At 48.6% G+C, this 10,654-nt stretch overlaps 1 protein-coding gene across 1 annotated transcript in view; it reads right to left on the bottom strand.

Annotated features, from left to right (window-relative positions):
• LOC119584808 (extensin-like) overlaps nucleotides 1–10,385 on the bottom strand; it is a 14,675-nt gene extending 4,290 nt beyond the window's left edge. Inside the window, exons 1-3 of the mRNA XM_037933451.1 lie at nucleotides 10,368–10,385; nucleotides 8,165–8,264; nucleotides 3,036–3,560 (exon numbers count right to left, since the gene is read on the bottom strand). Of these exons, the coding sequence (XP_037789379.1) occupies nucleotides 3,036–3,560; nucleotides 8,165–8,264; nucleotides 10,368–10,385 (643 nt within the window). The remainder of the gene's footprint in view (nucleotides 1–3,035; nucleotides 3,561–8,164; nucleotides 8,265–10,367) is intronic.
• Nucleotides 10,386–10,654: the final 269 nt, after the last annotated feature.

The following is a 10,654-nucleotide window of genomic DNA, read 5'->3' as shown; positions in this document are numbered from 1 at the left end:
GCGAGAGAGAGAGAGGAGAGAGAGAGAGGAGAGAGAGAGAGAGAAGAGAGAGAAGAGAGAGAGAGAGAGAGAGAGAGAGCGAGAGAGAGCGAGAGAGACTCCCTTGATCTCGGCCCCCGACGCGGAGGCGCGATCAGCGTACTATTCCGTCGATCGGGATAGCGTTGCACGAAGTAGATTGACCTCTGAAGGGGCGGGCGGTGCAGGGAGGGGGGAGGGGGGGCGTGCATCTCCAAGGGGCGGCGTGGGGTGGGAATGGGCGTGGGTAGGGTGGGGGTGTGAGGGGGAGGGATAGAGGTGAGGGGATGGGGTGGAGTAGGGGGAGCAGGGGTGGAATAGTGTTTCGCGTGTATTCGTGTGATTCCATGCTCATTTCCATTATCATCATCACCCATATCGCCCATTATTTTTCATCATCACCCCCCCTCTTTTAAAATATCATCATTTTTTTCCCCCGCAACAGCAGCATTATTTTCTTACACAATCAATCCACTTATCATTAAGTAACACCAAAAATAAAAAAAAATACCTCAATAATATTATTGTGTGAATTTGTTAAGGTTAATTTTTTTGAAATAGTTGGGATATACATAGTTTGACAGAAAAGGCAGAGTTCCCAAGTTTTGGTTTAAAAAAAAAAAAAAGAAAAAAAAAAAAAAAAAATTGGGGGAAATTTTGTTTGGGATTGCTGATTAAAATTTTTAATTTTGGATTGTAGAAGTTTTGACTTTTAGGTGGGACGGAAAAGTCCCAAAAATTTTGTTTTCCCGGAGGTTGTTAAAAAATTTAAAAAAAAAGGTTTGCGAAAAGGGGATGCATCACGGCCCCCCTTTCCAAATTTTTTCCCACCCCCCCAAAGTTTTTTATTGAAGGGATAGGGTTAGAAAAAAGGGGGTGGGGGGGGGCCGACAGGTGGGAGGGGGGGGGGGGGATAAAAATAAAGGGGGGTAGTGAGAGGGGAAAAAGGAGGAGGGGGTGGAAGGAGGGGAAAAGGGAAAGGGGGAAAAAGGGGGGGGGCGAAAGGGGGGAAGGGAAGAGAGAAAAGAGGGGAAGGGAGGGGGGGGAGAAAAGGAGAGAGAGGAGGGAAAAGGGGGGGGAGGGGGAGAGAGGGAGAGGGAGAAGGAGGAGAGGGAGAGGAGAGAGAGAGGGGAGAGGGAGAGGAGGGGAGGAGAGAAAGGGGGGAGAGAGGGGGAGAGAAAAGAGAGAGGAGAGGGGAGAGGGAAGGGAGAAGAAAGGGAGAGGGAGAGGGAAAGGGAAGAGAGAGAGAGGGAGAGGGAAGAGAGGGGGAAGGGGAGGGAAGGGAGAGAAAGAAGAAGGGAGAGGGGGGGGGGGGGGAAAAAAGGAAGGGAAGAGAAGAGAGGGAAAGGGAGGGGAGAAGGGGGGGAGAGAGGGGGAGAGAGAGAAAGGGGAAAAGGGGGAAAGGAAGGGGGAGAGGGAAAGGGAGAGAGGGGGGGAAAAGAGAGAGAGAGAGGGAGAGAGAGAGGGGAGGGAAGGGAGAGGGAGGAGGGGAGAGGAGAGGGGGAAGAGAGAAGGGGAGAGAAGAGGGGGGGGAGGAAAGGGAGAGAGAGGGGGAGGGGAGGAGAGGAAGAGAAGGGGGAAAAAGGGGAGGAGAGAGAGAGGAAGGGAGAGAGGAGAGGAGGGGGGGGGAGAGAGAGAGAGGGGGGAGAGAGAGAAAGAGGGAGAGAGGGAGGGAGGAAGAGAGGGAGGGAGAGAGGGAAACAAGGGTGAAGTGAAGATGCGAGGAGGGAAATGGGAAACAAGAAAAGAATATCGGGATATTGGAAGGGAGGGAGAGAAGGTGGGAGGAAGGGAGGGAAAGAAGGAAGGACAGAAAGAAGGGAAGGAAGGAAATAAGTAAATGAAGGAGGGAGGAAGAAAGAAAGAAAGAAAGAAAGAATGAATGAATGAAAAGCAAAAAAGAAGAGAGAAAAACAGGAAGGAAGGAAGGAGGGAAAGGAGGAGAGAAGGAAGGAAGGAAGGACGGAGGGAGAGAGAGGAAGGAGGAGGGGGGAAGGCGGACGGCAGGCGCGCAGGCGAGGCGTACTGGCCAGGTGGCAGGGCAGGCAGATGGCGGGACCGCGAGGGAGTTGCGGGGCCCGGGGGAGGCGGTGGGAGGGGAGGGGAGGGGGGCAGGCGAATGAAGTTGACGCATTATCATCGTCGTCGTCGTCATATATCGTCTCGCGTCGTGTCGTCGTGTGTCATCGCATCGTCATTTACTCATCTCATGTCATCACATCATATCATCATAACACATCATCTCATCATCATCTCATATCCATCTCATATCATCATCTTGTCTTGTCTTCGCTTCGTCTTGTCGTGCTTCGTTTTTCTCTTTGTCATCGTCATTACATCCATTCGTAGTAATAATTGTGATAGAATTAGTGTCAATATAAGTATCATATTTGAAGAAATGCTTAATACTTAAAAAATATATAATTAGAAGGATAGACGGATAGAGTGTCGGCAGGTTATAAGGAAATGGAAGGTGGATGTATAGGATAAAGGGATGAAAAATGGGTTTTGTTTATTTTGGAGTTGGAAAAGATGGGTAGAAAGTGGGCAGGTGGATCTACTAGTGTGCATGGACGATAGAAAGGTAGATACACTAGTAGAGAGAGTTAAATAAAAAGCAGGTAGGTGGATTGTATGTGAAAAAGACAAATGGAAGAAGCTAGGGATAAACCGTGGGAAGCGGCAATAAGGGTGAATAGGCAATGTTTGGGGTAGAGATTAAATAAGGACCGTTTTAGTAACTCGGAACTACCCCACAGGGAAAAACCCCCGAGTACAACAAAGTAAGAAAAAAAGTAACGTAAAGTGTGCGTGCGTGCGTGCGTGCGTGCGTGCATGACAGTCCTCTCCTTGGCAGACGTGCGCGGATTGACTGGCTGCGGGAGTGAAGGATGAGTGAAGGATGAGGCGCATTCCTCGCCGATGCGGGCGGCTGGAGGGATGCTTGTGGCGACACCGAGTCCGCGCCCCTCAGGTCGCCGCTCGCCGCCCGCCGCTCGCCGCTCGCCGCCCTTTACCTGCCTGGGGCGTCGGGCGTCGGGCGTGGGGAGTCGGGAGTCGGGCGTCGGGCGTCGGGCGTCGGGAATCGGGCGTGGGGAGTCGGGACGTGGGGAGTTCGGGCGGGTCGGGCGTCGGGAGTCGGGAAAGTCGGGCGTCGGGAGTCGGGCGTGGGGAGTCGGGAGTCGGGGTGGGAGTCGGGCGTCGGGGCGGGTCGGGCGTGGGGAGTCGGGCGTCGGGAGTCGGGAGTCGGGGTGGGCGTCGGGAGTCGGGAGTCGGGAGTCGGGCGTCGGGAGTCGGGCGTCGGGCGTCGGGAGTCGGGCGTCGGGAGTCGGGCGTGGGGAGTCGGGCGTGGGGAGTCGGGAGTCGGGCGTCGGGAGTCGGGCGTCGGGAGTCGGGCGTGGGGTCGGGCGTCGGGCGTCGGGAGTCGGGGTCGGGCGTCGGGAGTCGGGCGTCGGGAGTCGGGCGTCGAGTCGGGCGTCGGGAGTCGGGCGTCGGGAGTCGGGCGTGGGTTTGAATTTGATTTATTGGATTTGCTGTCGTTTCTGCGATTTCGTGTCTTATGCGCTGGTTCTGTTTCTGTTTCGTTTCTCGTGTTCTCGTTCTTTCGTTTTTTTCACGTTCTCTTGTTCTTCATGTGCTCTCTTTTTTTCTCTTTCATGTTATCTGTCAGTTTATCTCCCCCCTGCCCCCACTTTCTCTCTCCTCCTCTTCCGCCTCCTCCTCCTCCACCTCTTCCTCCTCTTCCGCCTTCTCCTCCTCCACCTCCACCTCCACCTCCTCATGATCATGAACCTCCACCTCCTCATGATCATGATCATTCGATTAATGACAGCTGCGTGATGACGATTTTTTTCGGAAACGAACAAGTTGGTGATGACGACGACGACGTATTTGGACGCACTTCGGCTCAGCCCATCGCCGGGACTCTTCCAAGAGCGAAATGCCACCTGTTGGTTCGGAGATTCGGAGATCGGGAAGTTATGAGGTGCCGCTTATTGATCGCTGGACGTTGCCTCCTGATCTGTTTTTAGTTGATGTTATGTGAGGTTACCTCCTGATCTCGGCACTTGATGTTAGTTTCGGGATGTTTATTTGGATGTTTGCGTGAGGGACTGTTGTTGGATTTCAGCAGCTGCTGCGCTCTCTATCTATCTGTGTATCTATCTGTCTCTTTCTCCTTCTCCCTCTCTCCTTTTCTCTCCCTCCCTTCCTTCTCCCCCTTCCTCTTCCTCCTTCCCTTAATGATACCACTACTCAACCCATGTTTTGTTACCCCTTAGGCTGGTGATAATCACAATAATAATAGTATTAGTGATAATAATAATGATAATAGTAATGACAGTAATAAAAGTCTTATTGTTATTGTGCTTTTGCAACCTTCGGTATGTCCTTGGAGATAGAAAAAAGGTATGGGTGAGATTGAGTAATTCTACAAGGGAAATGTATAATTCGCTGATTACGCAAGGCCCATTGTCTATTCTCGTTCATATTTTTATTTTTATTTATCTTTCTGCATCATCATTTTTGAAAATGCGTCCGTAGGTAGCGTATGTGGTGAAGGCGTGAACGGTCTGATGGCATGGCGAGAGCCTCATTTTTATTGCGGCAGATGATGGTGATGATATGGTGCTTCTCGAGGCTTGTAAATGGCTTGTAAATGGCTTGTAAATGGCTTGTAAAAGAGGCCCAAGTGGAGATGTGGATGGCGCTTGAGGAGGATGCATCACGTGATGACGGGTGAAGGGGGATGGGGGTGGGGGGAAGGGAGGAGGGTGGTAGGGCTGACGGAGTGAAGGAGAGGGGAAGGGAAGGGAGGGGAGAGGAGGGGAGAGGGGAGGTGGGGTGGAGTAGAGGGGAGGGGAGGTGGAGGTAAACGTAAGGGTGGAAACGGAGTGTCGAAGAAAAATAGGCGAAGTAGGAGAAGAAAAGGATTATGGAGGAATGAATGTTAAAGGAAAGGGAAGAAGAAAAATGAAAATAAAAGGGAAACTGAAAAGAAGAGGAAAGAAAAAGGGTTGGGGAGGTCTAGGTATTGGGAGAACGGGAGGAGGAATAAGACCAGGAATAGAGGAAGATGAAGAGGAATAGGAGGAGGAGGAATGGCAATGGGAATACGAATAGGAGGAGGAGAGTGGGGAGGTGGGGAGGGCTAGGAGTGGGAGGGGGCGGTTGGGGGAGGGGGAGGTGGGGAGTGATGCGATAGGCGAATGGATCGAAAGGACCCTGGCGGCTGTTTGTTCAGGTAGGGCCTCTGCTGATGGAGGAAGCAGGCAGGCGCTGGGGATTATAAATAAAAGAGAGCAGATTTTTTTTTTTTTTTTTTTGGGGGGGGGGGGTAGGAAACTTAGTGGGGGGGGGAGGACTTCGATTTTTATTATTTATTTTTCCTTCCTTTAACGGTAGGTTCATGTCTGAGCCGCCGTGGTCACAGCATGATACTTAGTTGTTGTTTTTTTTTTCATGTTGTGATGCTCTTGGAGTGAGTACGTGGTAGGGTCCCCAGTTCCTTTCCACGGAGAGTGCCGGTGTTACCTTTTAGGTAATCATTCTCTCTATTTATCCGGGCTTGGGACCAGCACTGACTTGGGCTGGCTTGGCCACCCAGTGGCTAGGCAGGCAATCGAGGTGAAGTTCCTTGCCCAAGGGAACAACGCGCCGGCCGGTGTGACTCGAACCCTCGAACTCAGATTGCCGTCGTGCCAGTGTTGAGTCCGACGCTCCAACCACTCGGCCACCGCGGCCCCTTTTTTATTATTATTAGGTAGGAATTGTGTGTGTGTGTGTGTGTGTGTGTGTGTGTGTGTGTGTGTGTGTCTGGGTGTGGATGGAAGTGTGTCTCGTGTCGAGCGAGAAAGTTTTGTCTCGTGTCGAGCGAGAAAGAGGAAGAGAAAGGAGAGAGAAGAATTATATATTTTTTTATACATTTATCTTTATTTTGAACAAATACGGAAACAAAAAAATCTAGATAATAAATAGAAGCTCAGTTTTTTTTCCCCCGTTTTCCCAAAAAAATTAATACCCGTTAGGATGATGTCGACCGCCCGGCGCAGGCAGCGAGCGAGACATAACAGTTTGCAACAACAGCAACTAAAATCTCCCCACAAACATTGCAACGAATCGGCGGCGTCAACACAGGTCTCAGCAAGTGATCAAATTATATGACGTCATATAATTTGATAATTTGCTGAGACCCGATTTTTTTTTCTTTCTTTGTATTATTATTATTATTATTATTATTATTATTATTATTATTATTATTATTATTATTATTATTATTATTATTATTATTTACATCTGCTAATTAAAATCAAACACCGGGTCACTACCTAGGGTGATTGAAGTTTGAGGCAAACGGAACACTAACAGAAATGTGCTCACGACTTCTGCAACAGCTCCTTGAGTGCATAGCAAAAGCGCCCAACGCTTGACCTTGTGTTGCTTGAAGGGGGGTGGGGGGGGGTGATGAGAGTTCTGTGGGGGACACTGGAGTTTTTATTTTTATTTGCTCTTTCTTTTTGTTCTCTTTTTTTTGTCGTGGTTTACTGTTTATTCATTTTTTACTTTTTAAAATATTTTTTCTGTTTATTTGATTGGTTATTTTTTTCTTTATTTATTTAATATATTTCTTTATTTGTTCTTCTCTTTATTTATTTGCTATTATTATTATTATTTCATATTATTATTATTATTATTATTGTTATCTTTTCTTTTCTTTAGATCTGCTAATTAAAATCAAACACCGGGTCACTACCAGCGACCGAGGGTGACTGAAGTTTGAGGCAAATGGAACACTAACAGAGATATGGTCATAACTTCTGCAGCAGCTCCTTGAGTGTATAGCAAAAGCAGTACATTACCGAACCGCAGGGCCAGGGGTGGGAACTATCCCGTCCTAGTAACCGGCGGATTTTGATAAATGGAAGAGTTAGACTTAGTTCTGCCCTGAGGGATGCGCCCCTTGCTGATCCGTGTGACGGGCGACGCTTCATCACCCACTTCCTACTCTCACTTCAGAAACAGGATACATTTCAGCCTCACTGCGAAGAAGCTGGACATCCCGCGCCAATCACCAACTGGCATTTCCACGTCCCCGCGGGCACGGTGCTTGACGCACCACTCGACGCCCCGTGGACATCATGTAGCCTCCTAAGTCTTTATACTGGGGCGGCTAAGCAGTGATCCCTCCCCAGGGGAGTAGTTGTTTAGGCAATCATTGTTGGTGGTTCCCAACCCACCATCACATCCACGATTATTATTATTATTATTATTATTATTATTATTATTATTATTATTATTATTATTATTATTATTATTATACTGTTGTTGTTGTTGTTGGGACGGAATGAGGGAGGAAGCAAGGGAGGGAAGGAGGAAACGAGGGAGGGAGGGAAGGAGGGAGGAGTGAAGGCAGGAAGGAGGGAAGGAATGGAGGAAGTAAGACCGAAAAAAGGAGGAAGTAAGGAAGGGAGAAAAGGGAAGAAAGGTGAGGCGAGGCTAGGTTCGAAGGAAGACAGGAAGAAAGGAAGCGAGAAAGAGTGAGGGAGGGAGGGATGAAGGAAGAAGGAGGGAGGAAGGAAGGAAGGGAGGGAGGGAGGGAGGCGAGGCGAGGCAGCCGTAGCGTGACGGGAGAAAAACAGTCGTAATTTCCATCGCCGGCGGTCGTCGAGCGTTCTTCGGTGGGTGGGTGGGGGTTGGGGTGGGAGGAGGGGAAAGGGGGGGGGACCTGACCGCCGGCAAGCTTTCCTGCTCTCTGCACCTCGACGCGCGATCGGCCAAGAAGCGTGATACTGTAGGATGTAGATTCCGTCCTCGTGCCTCATGTTATTTTTGATACGCGATGCAAGTTTCAGCCTTTCGGTTCGTGCATCGATCAACACGCGCCAGAATGCGTAAGATTTGCAGACTTTCGCACTTCCGCTCGGCCTCACGTTTGGAATGGAGAGGGTGCGCGTCGGACGTCGCCAGAAGAGAGTGAAATGGTTATTTTATACCAGCTGTGTGCAACGTAACTTGTATTCTTCCACTACACTCCCGCTACACCCTACCGCACTGATACACCTTATTGCTGCACCCTATCGCTACGCCTTACCATTACACCCATCCACTCCACACAACCGCTGCATCCCGGTACAACACCATGCCATACCTGCCCAGAGCAACGTGCCCAGCAAATCCAGACAGTTGAAAAGGGCACAGTTTTGTCCCTCTCGACACCGCTTCGTCCACGCAGTGTGTACCAAAAGGCCCTGTGGCACGAATCGGGTCTGAGGGTGCATCCAAAAAGATTCGGGTCCGGTTCCTGTTGATTGGTGTCACTTTGGGGCATCGATGGGGAAGGACTGTTTGGTATGAATTTATTTTATTTTTCTTATCTTATTTATCTTTTGAGTTATTCTTTCTTTCGTAGTTTCGTAGCGAGTTTTATATGTAAGAGAGAAAGAGAGAGAGAGAGAGAGAGAGAGAGAGAGAGAGAGAGAGAGAGAGAGAGAGAGAGAGAGAGAGAGAGAGAGAGAGAGAGAGAGAGAGAGAGTTTGGCCTTAAACTATGAGAAGAAAATTATGAGAGTAGTTACGATATAGCATAATGAGAATGATGATAAATAAAGAACGATGAGAGTGGCATTGTGAGAATAAGGATAATAGGTAATATTATCCTTATGATGAACAAGAAATGGCAGGAATAAAAGCTGCTAAGCGAAAGAAGAGGAAGCAGAGTGAACAGAGAAGCGCGGAGGAAGCGATCAGCTGTTCGCGACCCGTAAACACTGCAAGTAAACAGGTTTTCTTTTTCGTCGCTTCGGCAGACGCGGTTGAAAGGGGGGAGGGGAGAGGGAGAGGGGAAGGGGTTAGTTTTACGCACGGCTGCATGCACGCGGGGAAGGTGGGGTCGGGAAGGGGAGGTGGGGAGATATTGGAAGGGGGGAATGAGGGGAGGGGGGAAGGAGGAATGGAGAATGGGGAAGAGGGGGAGAAGGAGGGGAAGAGAAGGCGAATGGAGAATGGGGAATAGGAGGAAGAGAGAAGAGGAAATAGGGGAGAATGAGGAACCGGGAACGGAAAGAGGGGGTGGAATCAGGACGGCTCTTCGGAGGTGGCCGTAAGCAAGATGGCAGTAGTGACTTCCGGCAAGCAAGGCGCTGGGCAAGCTGGCGTCTTGGGCCGTAGATTTCGTGCGCGCGCTCTCTCAGCCCCTCGGTCCCTCGGTCCTTCGGTCTGCGCTGAAGAAAGAGTATTAAGCCAAAAATTTGGGATCTGGTCAACCCCAGGGGATTTCCATTTATGGGACTTTTTTAGTGCGTTTTGAATTTCTTCAGTGGTAATATTTTCCCATTTTTGTTCGGGAATATCCCTAGTGCTATTCTCAAAATCTCGTATCCATGCGTTTTCATTGTATTATTTATCTTTTCCCTAGATATTGTTCCAAAATTCCCAGACCTTTTTTTCAGATGGTATAGCTTATACAAGAGTTGTTTCTTTTCTTATTTCGCGGTAAAATTTCTTCGCGTCAGTCTCGAACATTTTATTCTGCTTGAAGAACTTTTAGCGCTTGTCATATCTACGTGACCTTTGTGCCTTAACCTGAAGTTTTTGTTTCAGCTCTTCTTTAATCGTTGGTATTTGTTCTTTAGAAATTATTTTGTGTTTTCTTATTACTTTTCTTGCTTTTCTCGATTGCTTCCCATTATCTTTTTGTAGTTCATCTAATATAGATATTTCTCTTCTAAAGTTTTCTATTTCTTTCTCTATTATCTTTTTTGTTTTCTTCTTTCTTGACTTAATGCCACATTTTGCTTGGAGGACTCTTCCTGTTGCATATATTGATGATGATATCAGCCATTGAGGATCCATTGTTGGACGTAGGCCTTCCCCAACTGTCTCCATTCTGCACGATTGCTGGCATCACGGTGCCAAAATTTTCTGAAGGCCACGAGATCTGGTTTCATGTTTGGGGCGTTTGGGCCCCACCCCCCCGCGCTGGCCCAGTGCTGGCGGGGTCTGGATGGTGCTTCGTCGGGAGCCTCAGTCATTGCCTCCCCGACATCGCTGAACGTACTCGGTGCAGCCAACATCATCATCGACCCTCGCGAGCCTCGTCACCGCGGCAAGGTGGCCATCCAACGACGAGGGATGCATATATTAGTTCGTTTAATTCAGTTAAATCAGGATTTATCTCATGACAAGAGTTATTCTAACGCCTTGTTACCTATGTTTAATATACTTTTATATTTTTGGGTATGTCTGATTTTAAACAGTCGATGTCGACTCTGGCATTATTGTCTCTACCCACTCAATATAGTGGTTGGGTTTGTTTTACAATAAAGTAGTTTTTTTTACGTCAAAAGATCTTACGCCACTCCCGACGACCATGATTCCTGCATATTGGTCGTTCTTAACCACTACATATGTTTGGCTCTTAGAAAAGAGGATGAACTATAAAATTCCCAAACTCTCAGACAGAGCGGGGTGGTTTTGGAGTTGCAAGAAGCATCCCTACAGAGATCGGGGTAATATTGTCTTTGAGCCAAAGTTCCTACCCTTACCTTGCATAAGTCCTCTGCACATTACAGAGGTCGGGTCATTAAAGGATGTAATATGGTGCCCATGTTTTTATTTACAGTTCAAATACTTGAAGAATG

The sequence above is a fragment of the Penaeus monodon genome, chromosome 18 (genome assembly GCF_015228065.2).
Source record: "Penaeus monodon isolate SGIC_2016 chromosome 18, NSTDA_Pmon_1, whole genome shotgun sequence".
In the NCBI taxonomy this organism is placed as follows: domain Eukaryota; kingdom Metazoa; phylum Arthropoda; class Malacostraca; order Decapoda; family Penaeidae; genus Penaeus; species Penaeus monodon.
This window is presented reverse-complemented; position numbering and strand designations above follow the sequence as displayed.